Below are 22,929 nucleotides of genomic sequence, written 5' to 3'. Positions count from 1 at the left end.
TATTGTATGTACACACATACAAATATAGATATGCATGTGTGTATGTGCATATGGCCGATTAGTAAATGTTTTGCTTAACAGGAGCGATGAAGGCAAACCAGACAAGAACAACAACAAAAGATACCACTGGAGACAGCAAAAAAAAAAAGCGTTGGCGATTTTGTTTTCACTCGCTCCACTCTCTGCCTGCCTCTCTTTCTCGATAGCTCCCACTCTCTTTGTCCCGGCCACTGTTTTTTTTTTATTTTTTACCTAGAAGTAAAAAAAGCGCATGCCTTGTGATACTCGCGGGCGGCGGCAAACAGAAAAGTAAGAAATGACCGAAAAAAAAAATATCTACAACTCCAGACGATATGAAAAGCGCGCGCGATGATTCCCCATACAGGTAGGCGCAATAGGGAGCCTACTACTGTGACGACCTATGCTCACACACATACATACATATGTATGTATGTACATACATACATATGTATGTATGTACATACATACATATGTATGTATGTACATACATATGTGAGTGTGTTGCCCTTTTGTTTTTTGAGATTCCACTGTTATCGTGCAGCAAATTGAAAGCAATAAATACTTAATTGTTAGACCAGCTCTTATTGTTGCTTTTGTTGTTCCTGTCTTAATTACGTAATTTGAATTTATCTTACCTGAAAGGCAAAAAAAACAAAAAAACATTACCACAAATGAAGACTCATGATTTGTTTTGGAAAATTTTATTAAACTTTAAGGATGACATTACAGACTACATAAATACGCAAGTCATACAGTAAATTCTAATTTACAATCAGAATTCATAACAATTTGTGCAAATGGAAAAATAACTAATCATTTTGAACCGTTTCCTTAGTATGAATGTACATACATATGTACATCATACATATGTACATATGCATGTATGTAAGTATTGTCTTAATGTCTGCCGCAATTGGTTTTTCTTTTTGTTTTGTTTTTAGGTCGTAGCAATCATTTAAATTTCTATAACTTTTTGTTTTTTGACTTGCAAATAAAGTGACATTTTCTACGCCCCCGCCTCGCCTAGCACACCCAGCCGCCTACTGTTTGGACCTATTGCCTAGCGGCGCGCGTGTTTGCGTTTTGCTTCCGTTACAAATGGCACACACACACACAGATACTTACGCACACACACACACACACACGCGCATTTATGCGGTGGGCAAATCTTTTGCGACACTTGCATGCATATCACACATACACACATACGTATTTGCGGAGACATCATTGAGACCTCTTCATGGCACGTAGGCCAGTGGCCACACTCTCTTAATAACATTGCTCTCTCTTTTAATGTGAACGTTTTCTGCTATTTTTCTCTCTTTGAATGCTTACTTCCGCTCGGCACACAAACAAAAAACAGCCGAAATACGCATCGAACATCTGTGCCAAACGACGATACACTCAAAATTCATATAACAGAGTCTCAACAGAATGTTAATCGTAAATATTTCTCTCTTCTTTCAAATTTTTTGCATCAAATACTGGGAGAGAGCATCATATACTGGGAATGTTAAACAGCAGAGAGCAAAGCACACTCAGTCGTGCATTAAAGTTGGGAACGGGAGTTTAAATATGAAATACTGGTCGGGAAATAGTGGCACTTTGAATTCAACGCGAGAACCGTGCGGACGTTCGCTCGCCTCGTGTAACGGCATCAAAGAAAAACCACACAACAACAACAGCAACAAAAGAAGGAAAGAAAGAAGAGAATACATTGATAAAAATTTTGTTTTTTATTTTGTTTGTTAATTTGTTTGTTACAAGAAAAAAAAAAGAAGAGCGTTAATACCAATATAACTTAAAGAAATAAACGAAAATCAGTTACAACTAACAATTTGAAAAAAAGAAACGGAAGAAGTGAACCACTACTACACATACAATCAATCTCTCGCTCGCTCTCGCCGACCCTCTTCTCCCCCCAACGGTCCCCTCGCCCCATTAACGTCGTCTGCTGCTGCATCCTCAACAGGCAGAGGCAACAAAAACTGTAATCTCCTTATTATTAAACAGGAAAAAGAAGCAAGTAGAAATCTAAGCAAAACACTGCCTAACGTCGTCTACGTTTCGATTGCGCTTCCGAACAGCTCCTCGTATACCCCCCTCCCGTGTGCCCACTAAAACTATTTTATTTTTTTTTTATCAATTGTGTGCCTACTATCTCTCTCATAACTCTAAAACCGATTTTTTTTTCTGGTTTTGTGTCAAAGTGCAAAAATTCAAAAGTCGTAAATTATTTTGATAAAATTACAAATACACATGTAAAAAGACAATCGACAAAAACAAGAAACACAACAAACAGGCAAGCAAACATTTTGTATGCAAACGGTAATTGTGAAGTGAAATCTCAGGCAAAGCAAAAAAAAAAAAAAAAAAAAAAAAAATAAAACAAAAAGAAGACGCAGCCAGCAGCAGCAAAAAAGAGCTCAAGTATAGGAGAGAGAGAGAGAGCAAGAGCTAGCGCCGCCGCTGCGCCACATTTTGTGTGTGTGATGCAAAAAGTTGCTTCCTCCTAAAAGCAAAAACCAAAAATCAAAAGCTAGCAAAAAAAATATCAAAAAAACACACAGACATTTCGTAAAGAAGAAGTCAACAGCAACGGAGAGACAACAAATTTGTGGTTTACCTTGTTAGCAGCAGCAGCAACAACAACAGAAGCAGCAGCAGTAACAAAATCTATTGCCGTTTCCCCGTCCCCTTCATCGCCATCAACTTTAGACACCCACTCACTCCGCTGCCTTTGTGTGTGTGTGTGTGAGCGAGTGTGAGTGCCAACGAAGAAACGGACGTACCAGAACGCGCAATGACCTTGCCAACCAATACAAATGCCAATAACAATGGCAGCGGCCAGGGCAGCGGCAGTGGCAGCGGCAGCGACGATGACTCGGACATGTTTGGTCCGCCACGTTGTTCGCCGCCAATGGGTTATCATCATCATCGATCTCGCGTCCCCATGATATCCCCAAAACTGCGTCAACGCGAGGAGCGTAAACGCATCTTGCAGCTATGTGCCCATAAATTGGAACGCATTAAGGATTCGGAAGCAAATCTTAGACGCAGCGTTTGCATAAATAATACATATTGCCGTCTAACCGATGAATTGAGACGTGAGAAGCAAATGCGTTATCTTCAAAATCTGCCCAAGTGAGTACACATTCAATATATACATACATAATAGTAGATACAAAACCCGAAAATGAATTTAAACGACGACCAAACCGAACCTTTTCCCCCCACGCGCTTGGTTTTTTTTCCTTTTTGCCCTTTTCAGCAGCAGCGATGCCGACAGCTCTGTCGGCGTCGGCGTCTGCATCATAATCAGCTTGTAAAGGCCAAACAGTAGGCGTTGCGTTTGTAAGGGAGCAGAAAATCTGTGACATTTTACATCAGTACATCAGTGCGGCAATAATTGTTTTTTTTTGTTGTTTGTGCTTTCGTTTGCTAAAAGTGAAGAAAAACGGATTAGTGGATGAAGAGTTTGCTTTATTCGAGTTAAAAAGACTCGTCGAGAAAATTATCGAATGATTGTGATGATGTGTGATGTGATGTGTGTAAGGGGGGAAATCTTATACACGATCCACTACTGCCAACACTTTGACACATATGTATGTACATATATATGTACATACATCAAGTCACTCTGAGTGGCAAGTCTCATCTTTGTTTTTTGTTATTTCAAAGAGTTGAGGTTAAACGTTTTAAACCTGTTAATTACACATTTCTCTTCACCATCAACAAACCATTAAAAGGCCATATCTTTTTTCTATCTCTATCTACAGAGTGAGTGAGAGAGAGAGAGTAAACAAGAGAGACAGAAATTGAGCGCACTTTTTTGATTTCTCGAGTTATAACTTCTTTAATTTTCTGATACAAATTTATATTAGTCTGTGATAGTCAGGGGAAAAATTTAATGTCCCTTCCTTTGAATTCCATTGAAATAACGGAAAATAATTATTTTGCATTGATTAATTTATATTATTATTAAACATATTTAAAATAAGAATGCCTGCAATTCCTTTTTTTTCCCCTCTCTGCGCTCACCCCCTTGAAACAAAGCAAAAGCAACAGAAGAGAAAGAAAACCAACAAACTCACACACACACATACACAGAGACAAATGAAGTTGGTTACGTCGTCGTTTTGTATTGGGCTGTGTAGGAGGAGGTGTTGATTGTGTTGTGTTCGTCGTTCTATGGCTTCAGTGAGGAAAAGGACGACTTTGCCTTTTAGTACTTTACATCTTTTTCTGCTCCCCCTCTTGCCGTTTCTCCGTCTTCTTTTGCCTATATCTAGTTTGAAGATATATACAAATATATGCCTACGACGACGACGTACTACTTAGCCACCCTTCCACTCTCTGAAGTTCATTATTGCAACAGCAGCAGCAGCAGCAACTGCTGCAACCTGCAAACTACTAGTAGAGAGACACTCACAGATACAGATAGACAGAGAGAGAGACAGAGACGGACAATTATATGTAACGAGCATTCAGGCCAAGCTCAAAGCAAAACGAAGCATAACTAAAAGCAGATACAACAACAACAGCAACTCAAAGAGACATAAAGCCGAAACAGAAACACGACACGAAATCCAAAAACAGAAACAACACAAACACACACACACACACACAAGACAGAAGGGAAAGAGAGACAGAGAAGGCAACAACGACAACAAAGAAGAAGACGACGACGATGATGATGATGATTATGAAGAAGAAAAAGCAATGGCCTGGCCCCAAACCAGCCAACAACCACACTACACAATGGAAAAACTCTTGTGTGTGTGTGTGTGTGTGTGCGATGTGTGTGTTTGTTGTTGGTAATTTTCCAACATATTTGTCCAGAAGGGCATCCGATTTGAAATAAATATTAAAATAAAACAAATACAACTACTACAACAAGAAAAGACAAAGAGTAGAGAGGCCAGAGACAGAGACAGAGGGAAAGAGAAAAATTGGCACAAAGTGTAATTAAAAATACAGACAGGAACAACGACGAAATAATCGCAACAACAACAACAGAAGCAGCAGCAACAAAACTGAAATCAAAGCACAAATACATAATTACATAGGCCATGCATGTGTATACACACATACATACGTACATACATACATACATACATATGCAGGCATGCAAGTCGTTTTTCTCGCTGGTTTTCCACTCATTCTCTTTCTTTCTCTTTACCTCTCTTACTCTATCTCTCAATGTTGTGTGTGCGCTAAAAAAAAATAAAAATAAAAAAAAAACGTAGCGCGCTGCTCGTTGAAATAATCACGTTCCACTTGCAACTAAAACAACAACAACAACAGCAATGATATCAGCATTGGCGCAGTTTGGCCAACGGGGGAGGCCGCCGGAGAGCAGCAGCTGCTGCCGCCGCGTTGCCTCTCCACTAACCAAAGTCAAAACGCAAGCACAAGCAGCTTAAACATAAAACAAAAAACAAAAAAGAAGAAAAACCTTGAGCCAACGTACAAGTTAATATTTGTTCGTCCCAGCCAAACATGTTTAGTTTTTACCTTGTTTGTATGTGTGTGTGTGTATGGACATATGTACATACAAATGTATGTTGTTTCCTAAAGAATAGATTTTTACTAAAGTTCAAATTATATTCATCATAATATATTGCAAAAACAAAAAAAAAACTTTCCGTAACAAACATGCTTGCATGTGTGTGTGTGTGTGTGTGTGTCGTTAGCCTGGCCAGTAGCAACAACAACAACAGCAGCAGCATAAAAACAATTTGAACTTCTCATTTTACTCCCGATGCTCTTTGACTTTGCTGCCCATGCATTTCCTTTACCGTTAATATTTGTAATCACTCTCTGTATGTATGTACATGGCATGCATGCATGTACCTGACGCCGTTTAGCTGCTCCTACAGCAACTGCAACTCCTTCACTGCATGTGATCCATACACACACACATACATATATACATATGTATGTATGTATGTATCTTTGTTTCTAGTTAACAATAACAAACAAACGTTTTTGGCTTTCTTTTTTTCCTCTTTTAAGCAACACTAATAATAATAATAATAATAATAGCACAAACAACAACAACATCAACAAAATGCCGTTACAAACCTAAAGCTCTTGATTTTTTTTTCTTTTGCGCTCGCTCAAAATTTCTTACACACAAAACATACCAAGTGTACATAGTTTTTCCTTTTGGCTTGCTCTTCGCTTGCTGCGCGCTGCTTGACAGTGGCAGTGGCAGAGGCAGTGGCAGTGGCAGCGGCGGCGGCTCAAAGCCGTCGCGTTGGTTTGGCTTTTGCTGTTGTTGCTGCTGCTGCTGCGTTTCCGTTTTCTTTGACATGTTTTCTTCCCGTTCGCTCGCGTTGTTCGCATACAGAGACAAAAAGAAAACAAACGTGTTGAAGCATATGCATAGCATAGCAATCGATAAATTCATTAAACAGAATTAAAATGAGAAAAATTGTACATCATGTTGATGAGAGAGACATATGTACATACGTATGCACATAAAGATTTACATCAAATATGTATAGTAAAATACCAGATACATTATCCTTAGAAGAGACTTGATAGAAAACATGTGACAGAAAAGAGAGTAGACAAAATGGTTGGTCATATTACTTGTGGATATTTTATAAAACAATATCATTAGATACATTCATAAATTTACACATACACATGTACATACATACATACATATGTATGTATGTACATATCTTCATACATACTTTAATTATCATTGTTATCGGATGGTAAATTGATGCAAAAAATATTTCAAACGAAATCGGAATATCAATATTTAAAAAAAAAAAAAACAAAACAACGCAAACATAGACAGAGACACACACACACACACAGACAAACGATTCATGGCACAAGCAAAAGTTGATGTCGGTGGCGGTGGCGGTGGCTGGCGGCATGCTTATTCAATCTCTTACCGAATCTCAACCTACCTACAACAAACATACCATACCATCGCACGCTGCCCTGCTTCTCCGCGCGAACCATCCCCGTCCCACCCCTCCAGCAGCGCTCCAAATGCTCGCTCAATCCACCACCACTACACCAGTACCCCAGGCCACACACACACACACACACACACAAAAACACACTGGCACGAGAGCACCAAACAGCGGCAGCAGCAGCACACCAACACTAAGAGATTTAACCCACTCTATACTCTGGCTGGCTCCCCCCACCGACACATAGACAGACAACTCTCTCACACATACAAACACGGCCGCCCCATTTTTGTGGCGTCGTCGTAATAATTTCGCGACTGCGACGACATTTTTATAGTTTTTCTGTTATCTTCGTTTCTCCTGTAGCCAGCTAGCTGGCAGTGTCTGTCTAACTGTCTGTCTGTCTGTCTTTTGCCTTTTCTCTATCTCTATCTTTCTTGATTGTTGGCTACTATTGTTGTTGTTGTGACTGTTGCGCGTCTTATCATCATTATCACCATCTCATCATCTTCATCATCATCTTCATCTACATCTATTCGGTAACAAATTGTTTAGTATGTGTGTGTGTGTGTGTGTGCGTGTGTGCGTGTGCATCCGCATCCCTTGAGTACATCTCCTTTCTCTTTTCTTTTAACATAATTATTTATGTATGTATGGAAAAACAGTTTTAGCACAATTCAAGATTATACAATGTTATAAACAAAAACGGGTTTCCAATTGTGTTACGTTATTTAGTTAGTTTGTTTGACTTGCTGCCTGTTGCTAATTGTAATTGTTGCTGCTTATCAGTTGGAGAAATATAGTTAATAAGATATGAAATTGGCCTTGAACTCTCTTGGCCATTTGATTTTTTTGAAATGAAATATTGAGTGAATGTTAAATGCATGTAAATTAATGCATATGTTTGTCTTGCCACATAAGCAACGACCATTGAAAACGTGCGCATAACAATAATACAGATAAGACACCCCCACCACACACACAGACACACACACAGACAGACAGACAGACAGACATACACGCGCAGATCACTCGCTGCACTTTACTGCACCCACCTCGATTGTACAGTTATTGAGGGCTTATCGTTGGTGGTAGATAGTCTGTCGCATGCTACAACAACAACAATAACTTTTCTCTTCACTTCCCCTTCTTCTCCCCCACTCGTTCGTCAATGTCACCAAAAATCAAAGACGACAAAGAAAAAAACTAAAAAATAAATACGAGTAAAGAGAGAGAGAAAAACAAAAACATCTCAAAAGCTTTAGCCTGATGGTAGGTTGCTGCTGGTAACTAAATAAATTAATGACGTCACTAAACGGCGATGGTCACTTTTCCTTCGAAATGATGAAATGCGTAGTTAAATGATTAGTATGCAAATCATGGGCAATTCTTCCCTCTCATATGAGACAGAAAGAAAATATGTATAATAATAAAATTGAATTGAAAACCACCTTCAACCAACCAACCACCCACCCGCCCTCCAAGGCCGTGTTTCCCCAAAAGTTTTCGTTGATATCGATTACCTGCTAGCAGGTTAGTTAGTTAGTTACACCTTTCACGCTTAATCGATTGTTGTTTAAATTATTCCTTGAGAGATTGTCAATTTGTTGGTCTATTGTTTTACCAAGCAACACTCCTCCAACCTCATCCCCCACCTCTCCCACCGTTGCCACAAGTTTTTTTGTTTCTTCATTTAATTGCTGCACTTGTGCGCGGCGAAATAGTGAGTAAAGAGTGTGAGGGAGAGAGAAGAAGAGGTAGTTTAGCCGCACCAAGTCAGTCCACTCGACTCACACTCCCTTCACCATTTGCCATTCTGGGTGGCTGGCGGGCTGGCGGGCGGTCGGGCGACACCTCATTTTGTTTTTCCTCTTTTTGGGTCGCCTTGAAGCGGCGCTCCCTTATGTTTGCCGCATCTCTCCTCCTACCTTTCGCATCGCGTCTCTCTATACTAGTCGTTGACAAGGTTTGCTCCCATTTGTGTGTGAGTGTGTGTGTGCGTGTGTGTTTTGTTGTTGTTGTTGTTGCTGTTTGGCCCGTCCATCGTCCATCATTTCAACTTAACGGTGCACAGACTATGGGGGCCAACAACAACAACAACAACAAAACTAACACACTTTGCGCCAACCTCCTCCAGTACCCTCCCACCCAACATAACGCCCGCCCCTCCTCCGTGCTCTCTACCCCTCTTCTATCTTTGTTTTTTTTTTTTTTGTACGCTTTCTGGTTTCTGCCAGCGATTTTCTGCTGTTTTTTTTTTTTTTTCTTTTGCGTTTCGTTTTGGTGTTTTTGTACTTCCAAATACTTTCGCTTTTTTTCAGAGGCCCCTCGTCTCGCTTTCTCTCTCTCTCACTCTCTCGGTCTCTCGCTCTTTCTGTTGGCTACCACCTCCAGGTCGTGCGAGGCCCCCCTCATTCGGAGAGGACCCCCCTCCTCCTTACCGAGTCATTCTTGTTGTCAGTTATTGTTGCTTTAAAAGTCAACATTGACATGCTCAGCTGCGCATTTTAATGCGTTGTCGCCGCACTGACTTAATCGACAACCAGAGTTGGTCCCCCCACAACCGACCCCCGCTCTAAAACGTCTCCATCCCCTTCTTCATTTACCCCTCCTCGAAAAAAAAAACCCTACGTATCAGCTCTACTGCCATTTTTATGTGTCTTTTACCTTAATTTCACAGTCTTACTTCTCTCTCTCTCTCCCTCTCTCTCTCTGTCTCCTTCTCTCTTTTTCAAATGGTTGCCATATTGTTGTCATGGGCGCTGTGGGCGTGGTGGTTGGTTGTTGCTTTTATTGAAAGAGAAATTAGCTGAAATTTACTTCGCTGCTGGTCATCAAACGATGCACAACAGTTGGCCCAGTTAATTAAAAGAACACGGAGAACGGACCGAACTTGCCCCCCGAACCCCGACCCGACCCGACCCGATCCCCCAAAAGCCCCAAAGCCTAGGCCACAATCTGCTTCCCTTAAACTCGCTTAACCTGCACGCCCTCTGGCCTCTCCTTGCCGCCTCCTGCCTACTATGAAAAATGTGTCCTGATGTAATGTAGGCAAATTTCATTAAAGGAAGTAAAAGGAAGTAGTAGAAAAAAACAAGTCTATATGTGTTATCGATAAATCGATCAATTAATTACTAGAAATATGTAATTGCCATTTCCGTAGTGGCAATTAGTACCGTTATTATTTGTTATCGATTGGCAGGTTCTAACCAAAACAGAAAAAAAATTAGAAACCTCATTGGATTCTCTTTCCCTCTTTCTCTCTCTGTCGATCTTTCTTGCTCTTTTTGTGTATGTTTTTCTTGTTATTATGAAATAATATTCAACTAACTTTCCCTTCTTCACTTTCTTTTTCGCTCCTCTTTGCAGAATCGAAAACAATAACAACAGCTCCACTGCCGTGGAATTGGCACGTGAGAGCCTCTTCCAGCCAAATATGGATGATGCCAAGCCCATGGGCAATGGCAATGGCAATGGGAACAACAACAAAACATTGTTATACACCGATTCAACAGTAGCCGGCGGAGTTAATAATCACTGTTCATCTGTTATCCCGATAACATCCATCTCATCCAATTCGACGACGACGCCGACAACGACTAGTAACAACAGTGGAACTACTGGCAGCTTACGCACCATTTCCTCCATTGAGAATCAACCGCAATTGGGGACGCGTCATCAGCATCATCATCATCCAGCCAGCTCCATTGCCGCCCCCGCCACCGCCGCCAGCATGAACATCAACAGTTTAACCGCTGTAAACTCAACGCCAAATTCAAACTCAAATTCATCGTCCGCCTCATCAGCCTCCGCCTCTGCCGCCGCCGCCTCGACCACCGCTGTTGTATCGCCCACTTCACGCAAACGTCACTTATCGAGCAGCAGCAACCTTGTCAATGATCTGGAAATACTCGATCGGGAATTGAGCGCCATTAATGCCCCGATGCCACTGATTGATCCAGAAATCACCCAAGGAGCCGAACAACTCGAAAAGGCATCATCCCTGGCAGCGGCAGCATCTCGCAAACGTTTACGAAGCACCAGCGAGGATGAGAGCGATCGTCTGGTGCGGGAAGCCCTCTCCCAATTCTATATACCACCTCAGCGTTTGATATCCGCCATTGAAGAGTGCCCCCTGGATGTGGTCGGCCTTGGTGTTGGCATGGGCATGTCCATGTCCATGGGCATGAGCATGAGTATGAGCATGGGCATGGGAATGGGCATGGGCATGGGCATGGGAATGGGCATTGGCATGAGTATGGGCATGGGCGCTGGCGCCGGCACTGATGGTCCCAGCTGCAAGCGGGCCAAATTGAATCCCAATATCGTCGTCGCTGGCAGCGGAGGTGACAGTGGGAGCAACTCCTCATCGAATGGATCGGATCATCATTTGGACTTGGTGGACTTCGACATGAATCAGAATCAAAAAGACTTTGAGGTCATTATGGATGCCTTACGTCTGGGTACACCGAGTCCGGCAAGCAGTGCCGGAAGCAGTGCAGCCGATTCTTGTGGCCAGGCGGCCATGATGAGCGAATCGGCGAGTGTATTCCATAATCTGGTGGTAACCTCCTTGGAGACATGAAAGAAGTATCAATGAATGGAGATGTTGTCGAGCATTTTGTTTCGTTTTTTTTTTCCTACCTACATAAGTCAACATTTTTGTTTTAAGATTTAGATTTACACAATTATATACATACACACCCACACACACACACACACACACATACACACACACACACACACACACACACACACACATACACACACATACACACATATATATATATATATATATACCGCTTGTTAGTTAGTCTAAGGGCAGCAAAAGTTCGAAGTATATATCTATATATATATATCGGCAGTATTACTCAATATCTGGAGCAATATGCTGCTAATATTTTAGCTGCTTCAATTTTGTACAAAAGAATTTTTAAATAGATGAAAAACAACAACAACAACAACAAACAACAAACAAAAACAAAATATTGAAATAAGAGTTAAAAACAAAAATCAAAGAATTTGTAGTCAAAAACGAAAAACAAAAAAAAAACATACAAAATATAAGCAAAATGAAAAACAACAAAACTGCATAGAGAAGAGAAAACAAAAACAAAATGCGAGAAAAAGAGAGAAGAAACTCTCGACGATTCAGTTCAAAACAATTGAGATTTTTGCCCCCGCCAAGCTTCTACGGAAGTTTTTTTTTTCCAGAGTATTCACTCTCTTCCAGTTATATACTAAACACATAAATTAAAGATAAATTTATTATTACTTTTTTTGATTTTTTCAACAACATTCCAAAAAAAAAAAAACATTAAGAAATCAAATTCAACAAAAAAGAAAGTTAAACAAGCTAAAGAAACCATTTTCCAAGGCATTGTAGTTCCTGCAATCGAAATTGAATCGTTTTAGATCGTTAACTAAACTAAACCGTTCTCCTAGTCAAAACGGAAATCGGAAATCGCTAGCGAAAAACAAAGAGAACAAGAATAGGAAGAAGTAGTAGAAGGAGGAGGAGGAGAAGGAGGCAAATGCAACCACCGAATCGGTTCTTTATTTCTGTTTTCCCAACTCCCATAGATAATAGGAAAAAAACATTTTAGCCAAGTTTTTATTACGTTATGTTTTACTCCTAAAATTAGGCAAGTTATTATAGTTTTTTTTTTTTTTTTTTTTTTTTGAATTTAAGGGCTATGAAAATTGTTTCACTATTTTCCTTTTTTGGCCAATCATTTCTGAAATGAAAAGGTTTTTGAATTTTCCAACGAATTTCAATCTCTATACTCTGTTGTTTCTTCCCCATATCCGATAACGGATTTATCTAACGGTTGCATTTTCCCCAAGAGAAAAACACACAAGATTAGGCAAAAAAGCAAAAGGTTTCATTTTTCTATGCTTGAAGAAAGAGAAAACAACAAAAATGTTTACATTTGTTTAAGGAAAGTTGTTTTTTTTTTATAAGGTTTTTCTTCTTTTGCAAGAATTTTCCATTAGGCTCATTATTTGCTGCACTCTGAAAATCTAAAGAAAAAAACACACGAAGAAAATCACAAAAAAACTAAAAATTAATAGCAATTTATAAAATGGACAAAAATATACACAAAAAAAAAAGTGCAATTAGAATTTTTAAAAACAAGCAACAACAAGAAAAAAAACCAACAAAAGTGCATTCAAAAAATATTAAAACGGAAATTGGGGAAAACCTATGAGAAAAGAAAGAAAAAAGAAAAGCAACATGAAACAATTTTTCTTTGAAAAAATGGCTGTGATAGAATTTTAAGTTTGGCTTAAGAAAAACAACAAAAAAAGAAAAAACAAAAACAAAATATTAACAACAAATATAAGCAAATTATAAGAAGCAGAGAGAAAATGCAAAAAAAAAAAACAACAACTTAGTCTATATACACACACACACATATACATGTAAACACACACACACACACTAACATATGTATATATGTATTTATGTTATATGTGAAACATAAAAACAACGAGAGGGTGGGCGAAGGGAGGATAGAAGAAGGAGAAAGGATATATGCATGATTTGATATTGAATATGAATCAAATTTGCATCTTCCTTCTCCCTCTCTTTTGGTTCTCCTCTCTTCTGTTGTAGAAACTTTCGCTAATTTGTTACACATTTTGTTTAAAGTTTTCGTTTTTACGCCAAAATATTTTTCAACTATGAACAAAACTCAAACGAAAACTGAAAAGGAAAACATCAACCTTTAATTTTTTTATTTTATAATTATGATTACTACTACTATTATTATTATTATTAATTATTAAGTATAAAATTTAGGTATGGGTGTATTCCAAAGAATGTCTTGCATTACAATTCATCCCAACTTTTGTTTACCCTCCCCCAGCCACAACCACACTCCCACCCCCTCATTTGATGGTACAAAAAAGACATGAGCTGTTCCTGCATGATATATATATATATATAGTCTTTGCCTTGATCTATTTGGATCAAGTTAAACGCTCGTTTGATCTTTTCCTATGTCAAATCACAAATATATATCCCCGATTTGTCCTCATTTCCACACACACACACACACACACGCACACACACACAAATGGATTGTGTATTTACTCAACTATAATTATGTACTTTATTTTTGTTTTTTAAGTATTTTGTTTCAAGTTGTCTTGACTCTTCACTATTACATATATATATATATATATTCTTTATAACTAGAAAAATTATCCCTTTTTTTTAGATCTAAAAGAAAGAAAGAAAATATAACAATTCCATTTCTTTTTAGTTAATATATTTCATTCTTCATTAGGCATATAACAAAAACAAAAACGAAAAAAAAAAAAAAAAAAAAAAAAATATATAAATATCTATATAAATGAATTTTGTTTAATTTGATTTTTATTTGATTTTGGTTATTATTTTGTAAGGAGACGGGGGGAGGAGGAGGAGGAGCGAAAGGAAAAACATACATATATATTTTGGATCGCATGGGAAAGGGTTTTCAACAACAACAACAACGACAACAATTTGGTTATATATTTCTTGCCTATGATCTCATTTTATTTAAAAAAAACCACAAACAAAAAAATAAACCAAAACAAAACAATAACAAATACCGAGCTCCGACTTGGGTCGACTTGGGTTTTGGTTTATGTTGACCTAGCTCAGGGTTATGCTTTGTTTCTGGGGGTCAAATTTGATTGGAAACGAAATGAACAGAAACAGAAACAGACAACAAATATATAAATGGTTCCGTTGACTGCATTTTGTTTATACCGACATCCATATATAAAGATATATATACAAATGTATGTATATATATATACATATATTCATAAGCAAATGCCAAAAAGCCAATGTCGTTCATCGACCGAAAACTAAAAAAAAAAACACCAAGAAAAAAACTGACAAAAAAAAACCATCATCAAACAACTTGCAAAAGTTGTTTGCCTTATATGTCGGTCCATGGATCTGTGACATGACCAAATTTTCTATCTGTATGGAATGGATCGTCTATATATATCGGCCTTTAATCCAAAGTCGCGCCCTTCCTTTCTCTCCTAACCGATTTCTGATTATGATATGGACATCATCTGATGATAAGGACAGATGTATGTATTTATCATTTGATTTAACTAGAGCTTTTTGCATTGATTTTGGTTTTCGTTTTGTCGCTTTGAGTTGCTAACTGAATAATACCTCTTAATCTATGGACCAGTTTTATAAAACATATAAGTAAAAAACACACTCAAAAAACATATACATACATATACAAATACATATACATACATACATATACATATATATATATATATACATATACATATATATCGATGATGTAGAGAAATTACATTGAGTTTTATACATATGTATTTATGCTAAAATATTGTACATATAAAACACAAAATGAAACAAAAAACAAAAGAAATGCTTCGATGTCTTTTTTCTTTTTGTTTCAGTTTTCCAAGGAAAATAATATTCAAATTGTAAAATGTATAGAAATTTAAGGATACATAAGTGCTTTTTAAATAATGAAATGGAAATGTAACATGGAATATTAATTAATATTATTAATATTGTACGACAAAATACTAACAACAACAGCAACAACAACAACAACAACATATACACATATATATACATACATACAAAATAATTATATATATTATATATAATTATATAAAAAATATTTATTATGAGTTGCTTTTAGTGTGATAAACATTAGCAAAAAACAAAAACAAAAACCAAGACATAAGGAAACAATACAAAACAAAAAAAAAAAAGAAACAAATTTGCAAAATAAAATGGTAAGAATTCATTTGATTTGAATTTGCCTTGATTTTTGGAGGGAAGCAACGGGGGGGGGGATGGGCACCCACTTGGAAACCTTGAATCTATCATTATTTCCTTACAAAAGGATACTTTTAATCGTTCTTGCAGCCAAGCTAAAAATTCGGACTCAAGATCTGTAGAGAAAGGTTCCCCTCTTTTAAAGGACTCCATTAGCCATTAAGCCTGCATACCTTACACCCAAAGAATTCCTTTGTCATCCTATTCCATCTGTAAAGCAAACTATCGGTTGCCCACATTGCTCTAGGCCTACCGAATAATAACGTATACGCACAGTGTGCCGCTTAAAGGACATGCTAATGCTGATCAGGATTATCCAAATGGCATTCCATCATCTATGTGCATGGTATAGACACATGACGTTTGTATTCTACTTATGTTCTATTAAAAGTGTCAAAAAAGCTGTAAAAAAGAACAAAACAAAAAGAAACAGCTTTGACATTTGGATTCTTTATGGATGAATCCAACTAGAAGCACATACAGGTTTCTCAGAATCGGGCCACGATGCTTCTATGATGGAGTGGGCCAGTGGAATGGCCCCCACATACTCCTCCCTCGTCACTTGGTGACAAAATGGAATCTCCAATACGATATAAATACTAATTTTTCGTTAACGTTTATTGCTTTGTAATGTCGACTTTCGGGATTGGCCCAAGGGTATTGATGGAGCAGTGTTAGTACGCCGAGCCCTGACTGCAAGGGGCGGGCTTGAAAACACTATTACAGCTAAAGACATAGTTAGTTGGACAAGGTGGAGCCGGGATCGAAGCTCCGTAACTGCTAGAACCGCCATAGCTGCTAGAGCCGCCATAGCTTTGAGATGAGCCCAAAACAGGATCCGACATGCGAGCATACCCGTACTTTGGTGCTGAGTATGATGGAGCGGCAGGTGCTGAATAAGCGGGAGCAGCGGGCGCTGAGTAGGCAGGAGCTGCAGGTGCTGAATAAGCGGGAGCCTTTGGTGCAGAATAGGCGGGAGCGGCAGGTGCAGAATAGGCAGGAGCTGCAGGTGCTGAGTATGATGGAGCGGCGGGTGCTGAGTAAGCAGGAGCCTTTGGTGCTGAGTAAGCGGGAGCAGCAGGTGCTGAGTAGGCAGGAGCAGCCGGTGCTGAGTATGATGGTGCAGCAGGTGCAGAATATGATGGAGCTGCAGGTGCTGAATAGGAAGGAGCAGCCGGTGCTGAGTATGATGGTGCAGCAGGTGCAGAATATGATGGAGCTGCAGGTGCTGAATAGGAAGGAGCAGCCGGTGCTGAGTATGATGGAGCTGCAGGTGCAGAATATGATGGAGCTGCTGGTGCTGAGTAAGATGGAGCAGCAGGTGCGGAATAAGATGGAGCAGCAGGTGCGGAATACGATGGAGCTGCGGGTGCGGAATACGATGGAGCTGCGGGTGCTGAATAGGATGAAGACTTAGGTGCGGAATAAGATTGAGCAGCAGGTGCAGAATATGATGGAGCTGCTGGTGCTGAATAGGAAGGAGCAGCAGGTGCGGAATATGATGGAGCAGCGGGTGCGGAATATGATGGAGCTGCTGGTGCTGAGTAAGATGGAGCAGCAGGTGCGGAATAAGATGGAGCAGCAGGTGCGGAATACGATGGAGCAGCAGGTGCTGAATATGATGAAGACTTAGGTGCGGAATAAGATTGAGCAGCAGGTGCGGAATACGATGGAGCTGCAGGTGCGGAATACGATGGAGCAGCAGGTGCTGAATAAGATTGAGCAGCAGGTGCAGAGTACGATGGAGCTGCAGGTGCGGAATACGATGGTGCCGCTGGTGCTGAATATGATGAAGCCTTAGGTGCTGGATAACTGGCTTGGGAGTTGTAAACAACTGGGGCTGCGTATGCCTGTGCAGGAATACCCTGTGCTGCGCGTCCAAAACGTTGATCTACGCCATAAAAGTCGGTCTCCGGCGCCACGGCGGAATCAAGATCCTGCTCCAACTGCTCGTTACTGGCGGGAGCGGCATTTGCCACCAAAACGGCCATGGCCAGGAATATTACAAGTTGCGATCCGCACATGATGGATAACCGATTGTCAAACTCAAACTGAATGCAAGTTGGGGCCATTTACTCGTCTATATAGGAGAAAAGATCAGCTTGACCAGCAAAATGAAATTGCATTGTTGCATATATTTCTGTGAATCGATTAGTTCTTTGGTTTTTGCTTAATTATAACTTTTTGGTATGTTGCAATTTCCCAACTGATCTACATTTTTAAAATGCTGACAAACAAAAAAACGACCAACAAGTGCAAGAAAGTGAAGGCAAAATCACAAAGGTCAAATTGAATTGATATGGTATTCGATGCAACAATTCGGTTAAAAAAGAGTTTGTGCATAAGAAACCATACATAAATTGCATTTAAATATTTGCCAGTTGGCACGAATTAAGTCGAGCAGCGCTCAGCGACAAGTGAAAACGCTGATGCGAGTGGCTGCTAAACAAAACATGTGTATACGATTTATGAGATCAGCAAAATTAGCCAAATAAAAAGAAAAATAACCTCCCACAAACTAAATGAATATGATATTCTAATATTGGGTCAAGTAATTATAACCAGCAGAAGGTTAAAATGCAACACAACTGAAATTTAATTCGAATGACCGCCAAAAAGTCTTATCGATTACACTTATGGACTATCGATGCGCGTCATCGATGAGATTTATCGTTAAAGAAAGCGCCATCTGGCGAAAACTATCAAAAGGGGTAGCGGTTGTTTTTTTTTTAGCAAGAAAAACAAAAAATAACTTTAAACAAAAACTTGTTAAATTTATAAAGAAAACAAAACGAAACAAGAGACATTGCAATGTTATACGTTTATTGTTAACTCAGGAATTAAAAACAGAAAACTCCAAAATCGGAGTGATGTTTGTTTTGAAGTTTTGCAACATATCTCAGTGATGTAAAAGTTTAATAAGTATTACTTTTTTTTTTGTCAATTTATTGGTAATTGTTAAAATTCCTAATTTCGTTGGCTAAATAAGCCACACTTTCTGTTATCCGCAATTTTCAAATTTGTTTCCACTTTAGCCAGATCTAACCAAAAACAAGCCAGGATGGCAACACTGCTATCAATTCAACACGTCAACGATTTCTTCTTCTTTCCCCTAACACCTGGGCCCATGAGCTGAGCGGCTCATTTGCAAAAAAGTAAGGAAATTATTCGGTATTGAAAAAAAAAAAAAACTCAACTAATATTGGAACGTAATAATTAAAAAAAAATTAAAAGAAACCCTCCCCCGAAACCACAAACAGGTACGTAAAAGAGCCACAACAAGCGAGATTCGTCAGATTGAAAAGTAAAAGGGACACGACATCGAAACCGGTGGCTAACTTTTGCCAGCTGCTTGACTTGAGTCTCTCTTACTCTCACTCTCTCTCTCTTTCTCCTACACTCGGCATGCCTGCGTTGCAGGAAAAGAATTAAATTTGAGAATGATAAAAGGTTAACGCACTTCTATCTGCTGCCCCCACATCCCACACACGCCCCCTTCACACCTATAGTTTTATCTTCTTTTTTTTTTTTAGCAATGAAGCTACCGCCAACGATAATGCAATTATTTGGGGTAATCTTGGCCAGCATTTTGATAATGCTGCCAATGGCCCATAGTGCTGCTGTGATGTCTGTTGATCTTGGCACTGAATGGATGAAAGTTGGTGTTGTCTCGCCGGGTGTTCCCATGGAAATCGCCCTGAATCGGGAATCCAAACGTAAGACTCCAGCGATTCTCGCCTTCCGCGATGGCGTACGAACAATTGGCGAAGATGCCCAAACGATAGGAATACGTGATCCATCGTCAGCATATGGCTATTTGCTTGACCTCCTCGGCAAGACCATCGATAATCCCATTGTGGACTTGTACAGGTAAGAGAAGATTTCTTGAGTTTTGGCCACGTCAGAGATTATCGTCCAAAAGATACGCTTCCCTTATGAAGGCTTATTTTGCTGTTTGTGCATACTTCTAATCTTTGGCAATTGATACAAAAAAATGATCGGAAATTGTGGACAAAAAATATACTTTCATCAATTTTGTGACTCCTTTTCGTTTGGTTTGCAGAAAACGTTTCCCCTATTACAACATAATTGGCGATCCTGTGCGTAATACTGTGATCTTCAAGAAAAGCGACACTGAGGAATTTTCAGTAGAGGAATTGGTTGGCCAAATGCTGGTCAAGGCTAAAGAGTTTGCCCAGGAGTCGACACAGCAAACGATCACAGAATGTGTGCTGACGGTTCCCGGCTATTTCGGCCAGGCGGAACGAGAGGCTTTGCTGGCTGCTGCCCAATTGGCACAATTGAAGGTGTTGCAATTGATCAATGATTATGCTGCAGTTGCTCTCAATTATGGAGTGTTCCATCGCGGGGAAATCAATGAAACGGCTCAGTATTATCTATTCTATGACATGGGTGCCTATAAGACATCGGCGGCTGTGGTTAGCTATCAGTTGGTGAAGGATAAGCAGACCAAGGAAGTGAATCCAATTGTTCAAGTCTTGGGTGTCGGCTATGATCGCACATTGGGCGGCCTGGAGGTTCAATTGCGTTTGCGTGACTATTTGGCGGCCGAGTTCAATGCATTGAAGAAGACCAAAACCGATGTGACCACCAGTCCGCGGGCGTTGGCCAAGTTATTCAAAGAGGCGGGACGTCTAAAGAATGTTCTATCGGCCAATAATGATCACTATGCCCAGATTGAGAATTTGCTGGAGGATATTGATTTCCGTCTGCCAGTGTCACGGGAGAAGCTCGAGGAAATTTGCGAAGACATCTGGCCACGTGCCACAAAGCCCTTGGAACAGGCATTGGCCTCTTCGAATTTGGGACTGGATGTGATCAATCAGGTTATCTTGTTTGGCGGTGGAACTCGTGTGCCACGTGTCCAGGAAACGATCAAGCAGCTTATTAAACAAGAATTGGGCAAGAATCTAAATGCTGATGAATCGGCCACCATGGGTGCCGTGTACAAGGCAGCCGATCTCTCAGCTGGCTTCAAGGTGAAGAAGTTTATTGTCAAGGATGCTGTCCTCTATCCCCTTCAAGTGGCCTTCGAACGTGATCCCGGCGATGGAGCCGCTGTCAAGCAGGTTAAGCGTGTTCTTTTCTCCCTGATGAATCCGTATCCCCAGAAAAAGGTAATCACCTTCAACAAGCACACCGATGACTTTGATTTCTATGTGAACTATGGTGATCTGGAGCGTTATACTCAGGGAGGAGATCAATTCGTTGGGCAGTTTGAATATCACAAAAGTCGAACTGAAAAAGGTGAAGGAATTGCTGGAGAAATCGAAGAAGACCCTGGTCGAGAACAAGGGCATAAAGGCATACTTCTATCTGGATGATTCTGGTATATTCCGTTGTACGGGCGTTGAGTACGCCTACGATAAGCAGAAATTGAGCGAGGATGATGATGGCACCGACGACGAGGATAGCACTCTAGCCAAACTGGGTAGCACCATTAGTAAACTGTTTACCAAAGAGACCAAAACTGAAGGCAGCGGCACTAATACCGAATCGGAATCTGAAGGAGCGGAGAAATCGGGAGAATCGGCTGACTCTCAGCCAGAGGGAGCGGAGGCAACTGGAGAGAAGCCAACAGATGCGGAAGCTGGGGATGCCAGCAAAAATGATACTTCGGATCCAACTTCTGGTGGAGCAGCGATTAAACTTATCACCGTTAAATCGCCCGTAACTTATAACACGCATTTGCAAATCACTCCGCCTCTGTCTGGTGCTGGCTATGAGAGCTCTGTGGCCAAATTGGCAGCCATCAATAAGGCCGAGGAGCAACGTGTTCGTCTCGAATCCGCTCGCAATGCCCTTGAATCGCACATCATTGAGGTGCAGCAGAAGCTATCGGAGCCATCATATGCCAAATGTGCCACTGAGGAGGAGACTGAGAAATTGCTGGCCGAATGCAACACCCTCTCCGATTGGCTTTACGAAGATCTTGATGATCCGAAGGCTGAAATCTATGAGGAGAAATTGACTCAGTTGAAGAAATTGTCAAATGTCTTTTTGGCTCGCCACTGGGAGCATGAAGAGCGTCCCGAGGCTGTGAAGGCTCTCAAAGGCATGATTGAGGGTGCTGACAAATTCTTGGTCACCGCACGTAATCTCACCAAGGAGATTAATCCCGAGAAGGATGTCTTCACACAGGTGGAAATTGACACACTGTCCAAGGTGATTGGTGAGACAAATGGGTGGCTAAAGGAGGAGAGCGCTGCCCAAAAGAAATTAAAGCCGAATTCGGAGATTCGTCTGTCAGTCAAGGATATAACCGATAAAATGGGACTCCTCGATCGTGAGGTTAAATACCTGGTTAACAAGATTAAGATCTGGAAACCAAAAGTGAAGCCAGTTGAGAAGAAAAACAAAGATAAGAGCACAAATGGAACGGAAACGGACGGAGGTTCTGGCGAGAAGACATCGGAGGCAGAAGAGCCCCCACAGGCTGCTGAGCAAGAGGATGCAGAGACTATTACGCCTACACCCACGCCCACAGAAGATGCAAAAACGCCGCACAGTGAACTTTAAACTTTGATATTCTTTAAGAGAGAGAGAGAAATAGGGAGAGAGAGAGAGAGGGGAGGACCAAGAATTGATGCTCCTGCTTCTGGAAACGGACAGAGTGGAATAGATGCGGCACGTAATGCCAGGCCAGAAGCACTGGGAAGGGCTGGAGGGTCTGTAGTGGGGTTGAAAGCAAAACAAAAATAAAAATAACAGTCTCTCTAGGTCGGGGGCGGGAGATAGATATGAGAAAAGTCACGCAATTTTCGGGGGTCATTGATTTGATAGAGTTATAGAAAACGAGACTAATCGGCTAAGCTTTGTTTGTTTCCTACCCCCGTTTGCCCTCCCTTTCCATTAACGCTCTTCGGCCATCAAGCATTCCGCGCCAAATTGGTTTGATTTTTTTATACACAAATTAAATTAAAATTAGCTAAAACGGGGTTTAAATTATATAAACAAAAACAAAACTACAACAACGCTACTTTAATCATAAATAAATTGATAAAAACCTTGAAATAAAATAAATGTTTCACTTTTAGTAGTAGTAGTAGCCTTTTAATTGTTGAGCAATGATTACACACACTTTATGTTCCATTATATTATATTTTCTAG

The 22,929-nt window shown here is 40.1% G+C and overlaps 2 protein-coding genes across 2 annotated transcripts; both read left to right on the top strand.

Moving 5' to 3' along the window:
- Window positions 1-1,616: 1,616 nt before the first annotated feature.
- On the top strand, window positions 1,617-14,328 carry LOC137585666 (serine-rich adhesin for platelets). The gene is made up of 2 exons (XM_068301538.1): window positions 1,617-3,165; window positions 10,332-14,328. Exons 1-2 carry the CDS (start codon window positions 2,825-2,827, stop codon window positions 11,545-11,547), a joined length of 1,557 nt encoding a protein of 518 aa, XP_068157639.1. The 5' UTR covers window positions 1,617-2,824; the 3' UTR covers window positions 11,548-14,328.
- Window positions 14,329-18,894: 4,566 nt separating this feature from the next.
- Window positions 18,895-22,861, top strand: Grp170 (Grp170 co-chaperone). The gene is given in 4 exon segments (XM_068302752.1): window positions 18,895-19,058; window positions 19,332-19,668; window positions 19,862-21,008; window positions 21,010-22,861. Coding segments are annotated over 3 exon segments (2,811 nt in total). The 5' UTR covers window positions 18,895-19,058; window positions 19,332-19,333; the 3' UTR covers window positions 22,339-22,861.
- Window positions 22,862-22,929: the final 68 nt, after the last annotated feature.

This window comes from Drosophila tropicalis, unplaced genomic scaffold, assembly GCF_018151085.1.
Source record: "Drosophila tropicalis isolate 14030-0801.00 unplaced genomic scaffold, ASM1815108v1 contig_158, whole genome shotgun sequence".
Classification (NCBI taxonomy): Eukaryota; Metazoa; Arthropoda; class Insecta; order Diptera; family Drosophilidae; genus Drosophila; species Drosophila tropicalis.
Note: the sequence above shows the minus strand (reverse complement) of the source record. Positions and strands in the feature narration are given on the sequence as shown.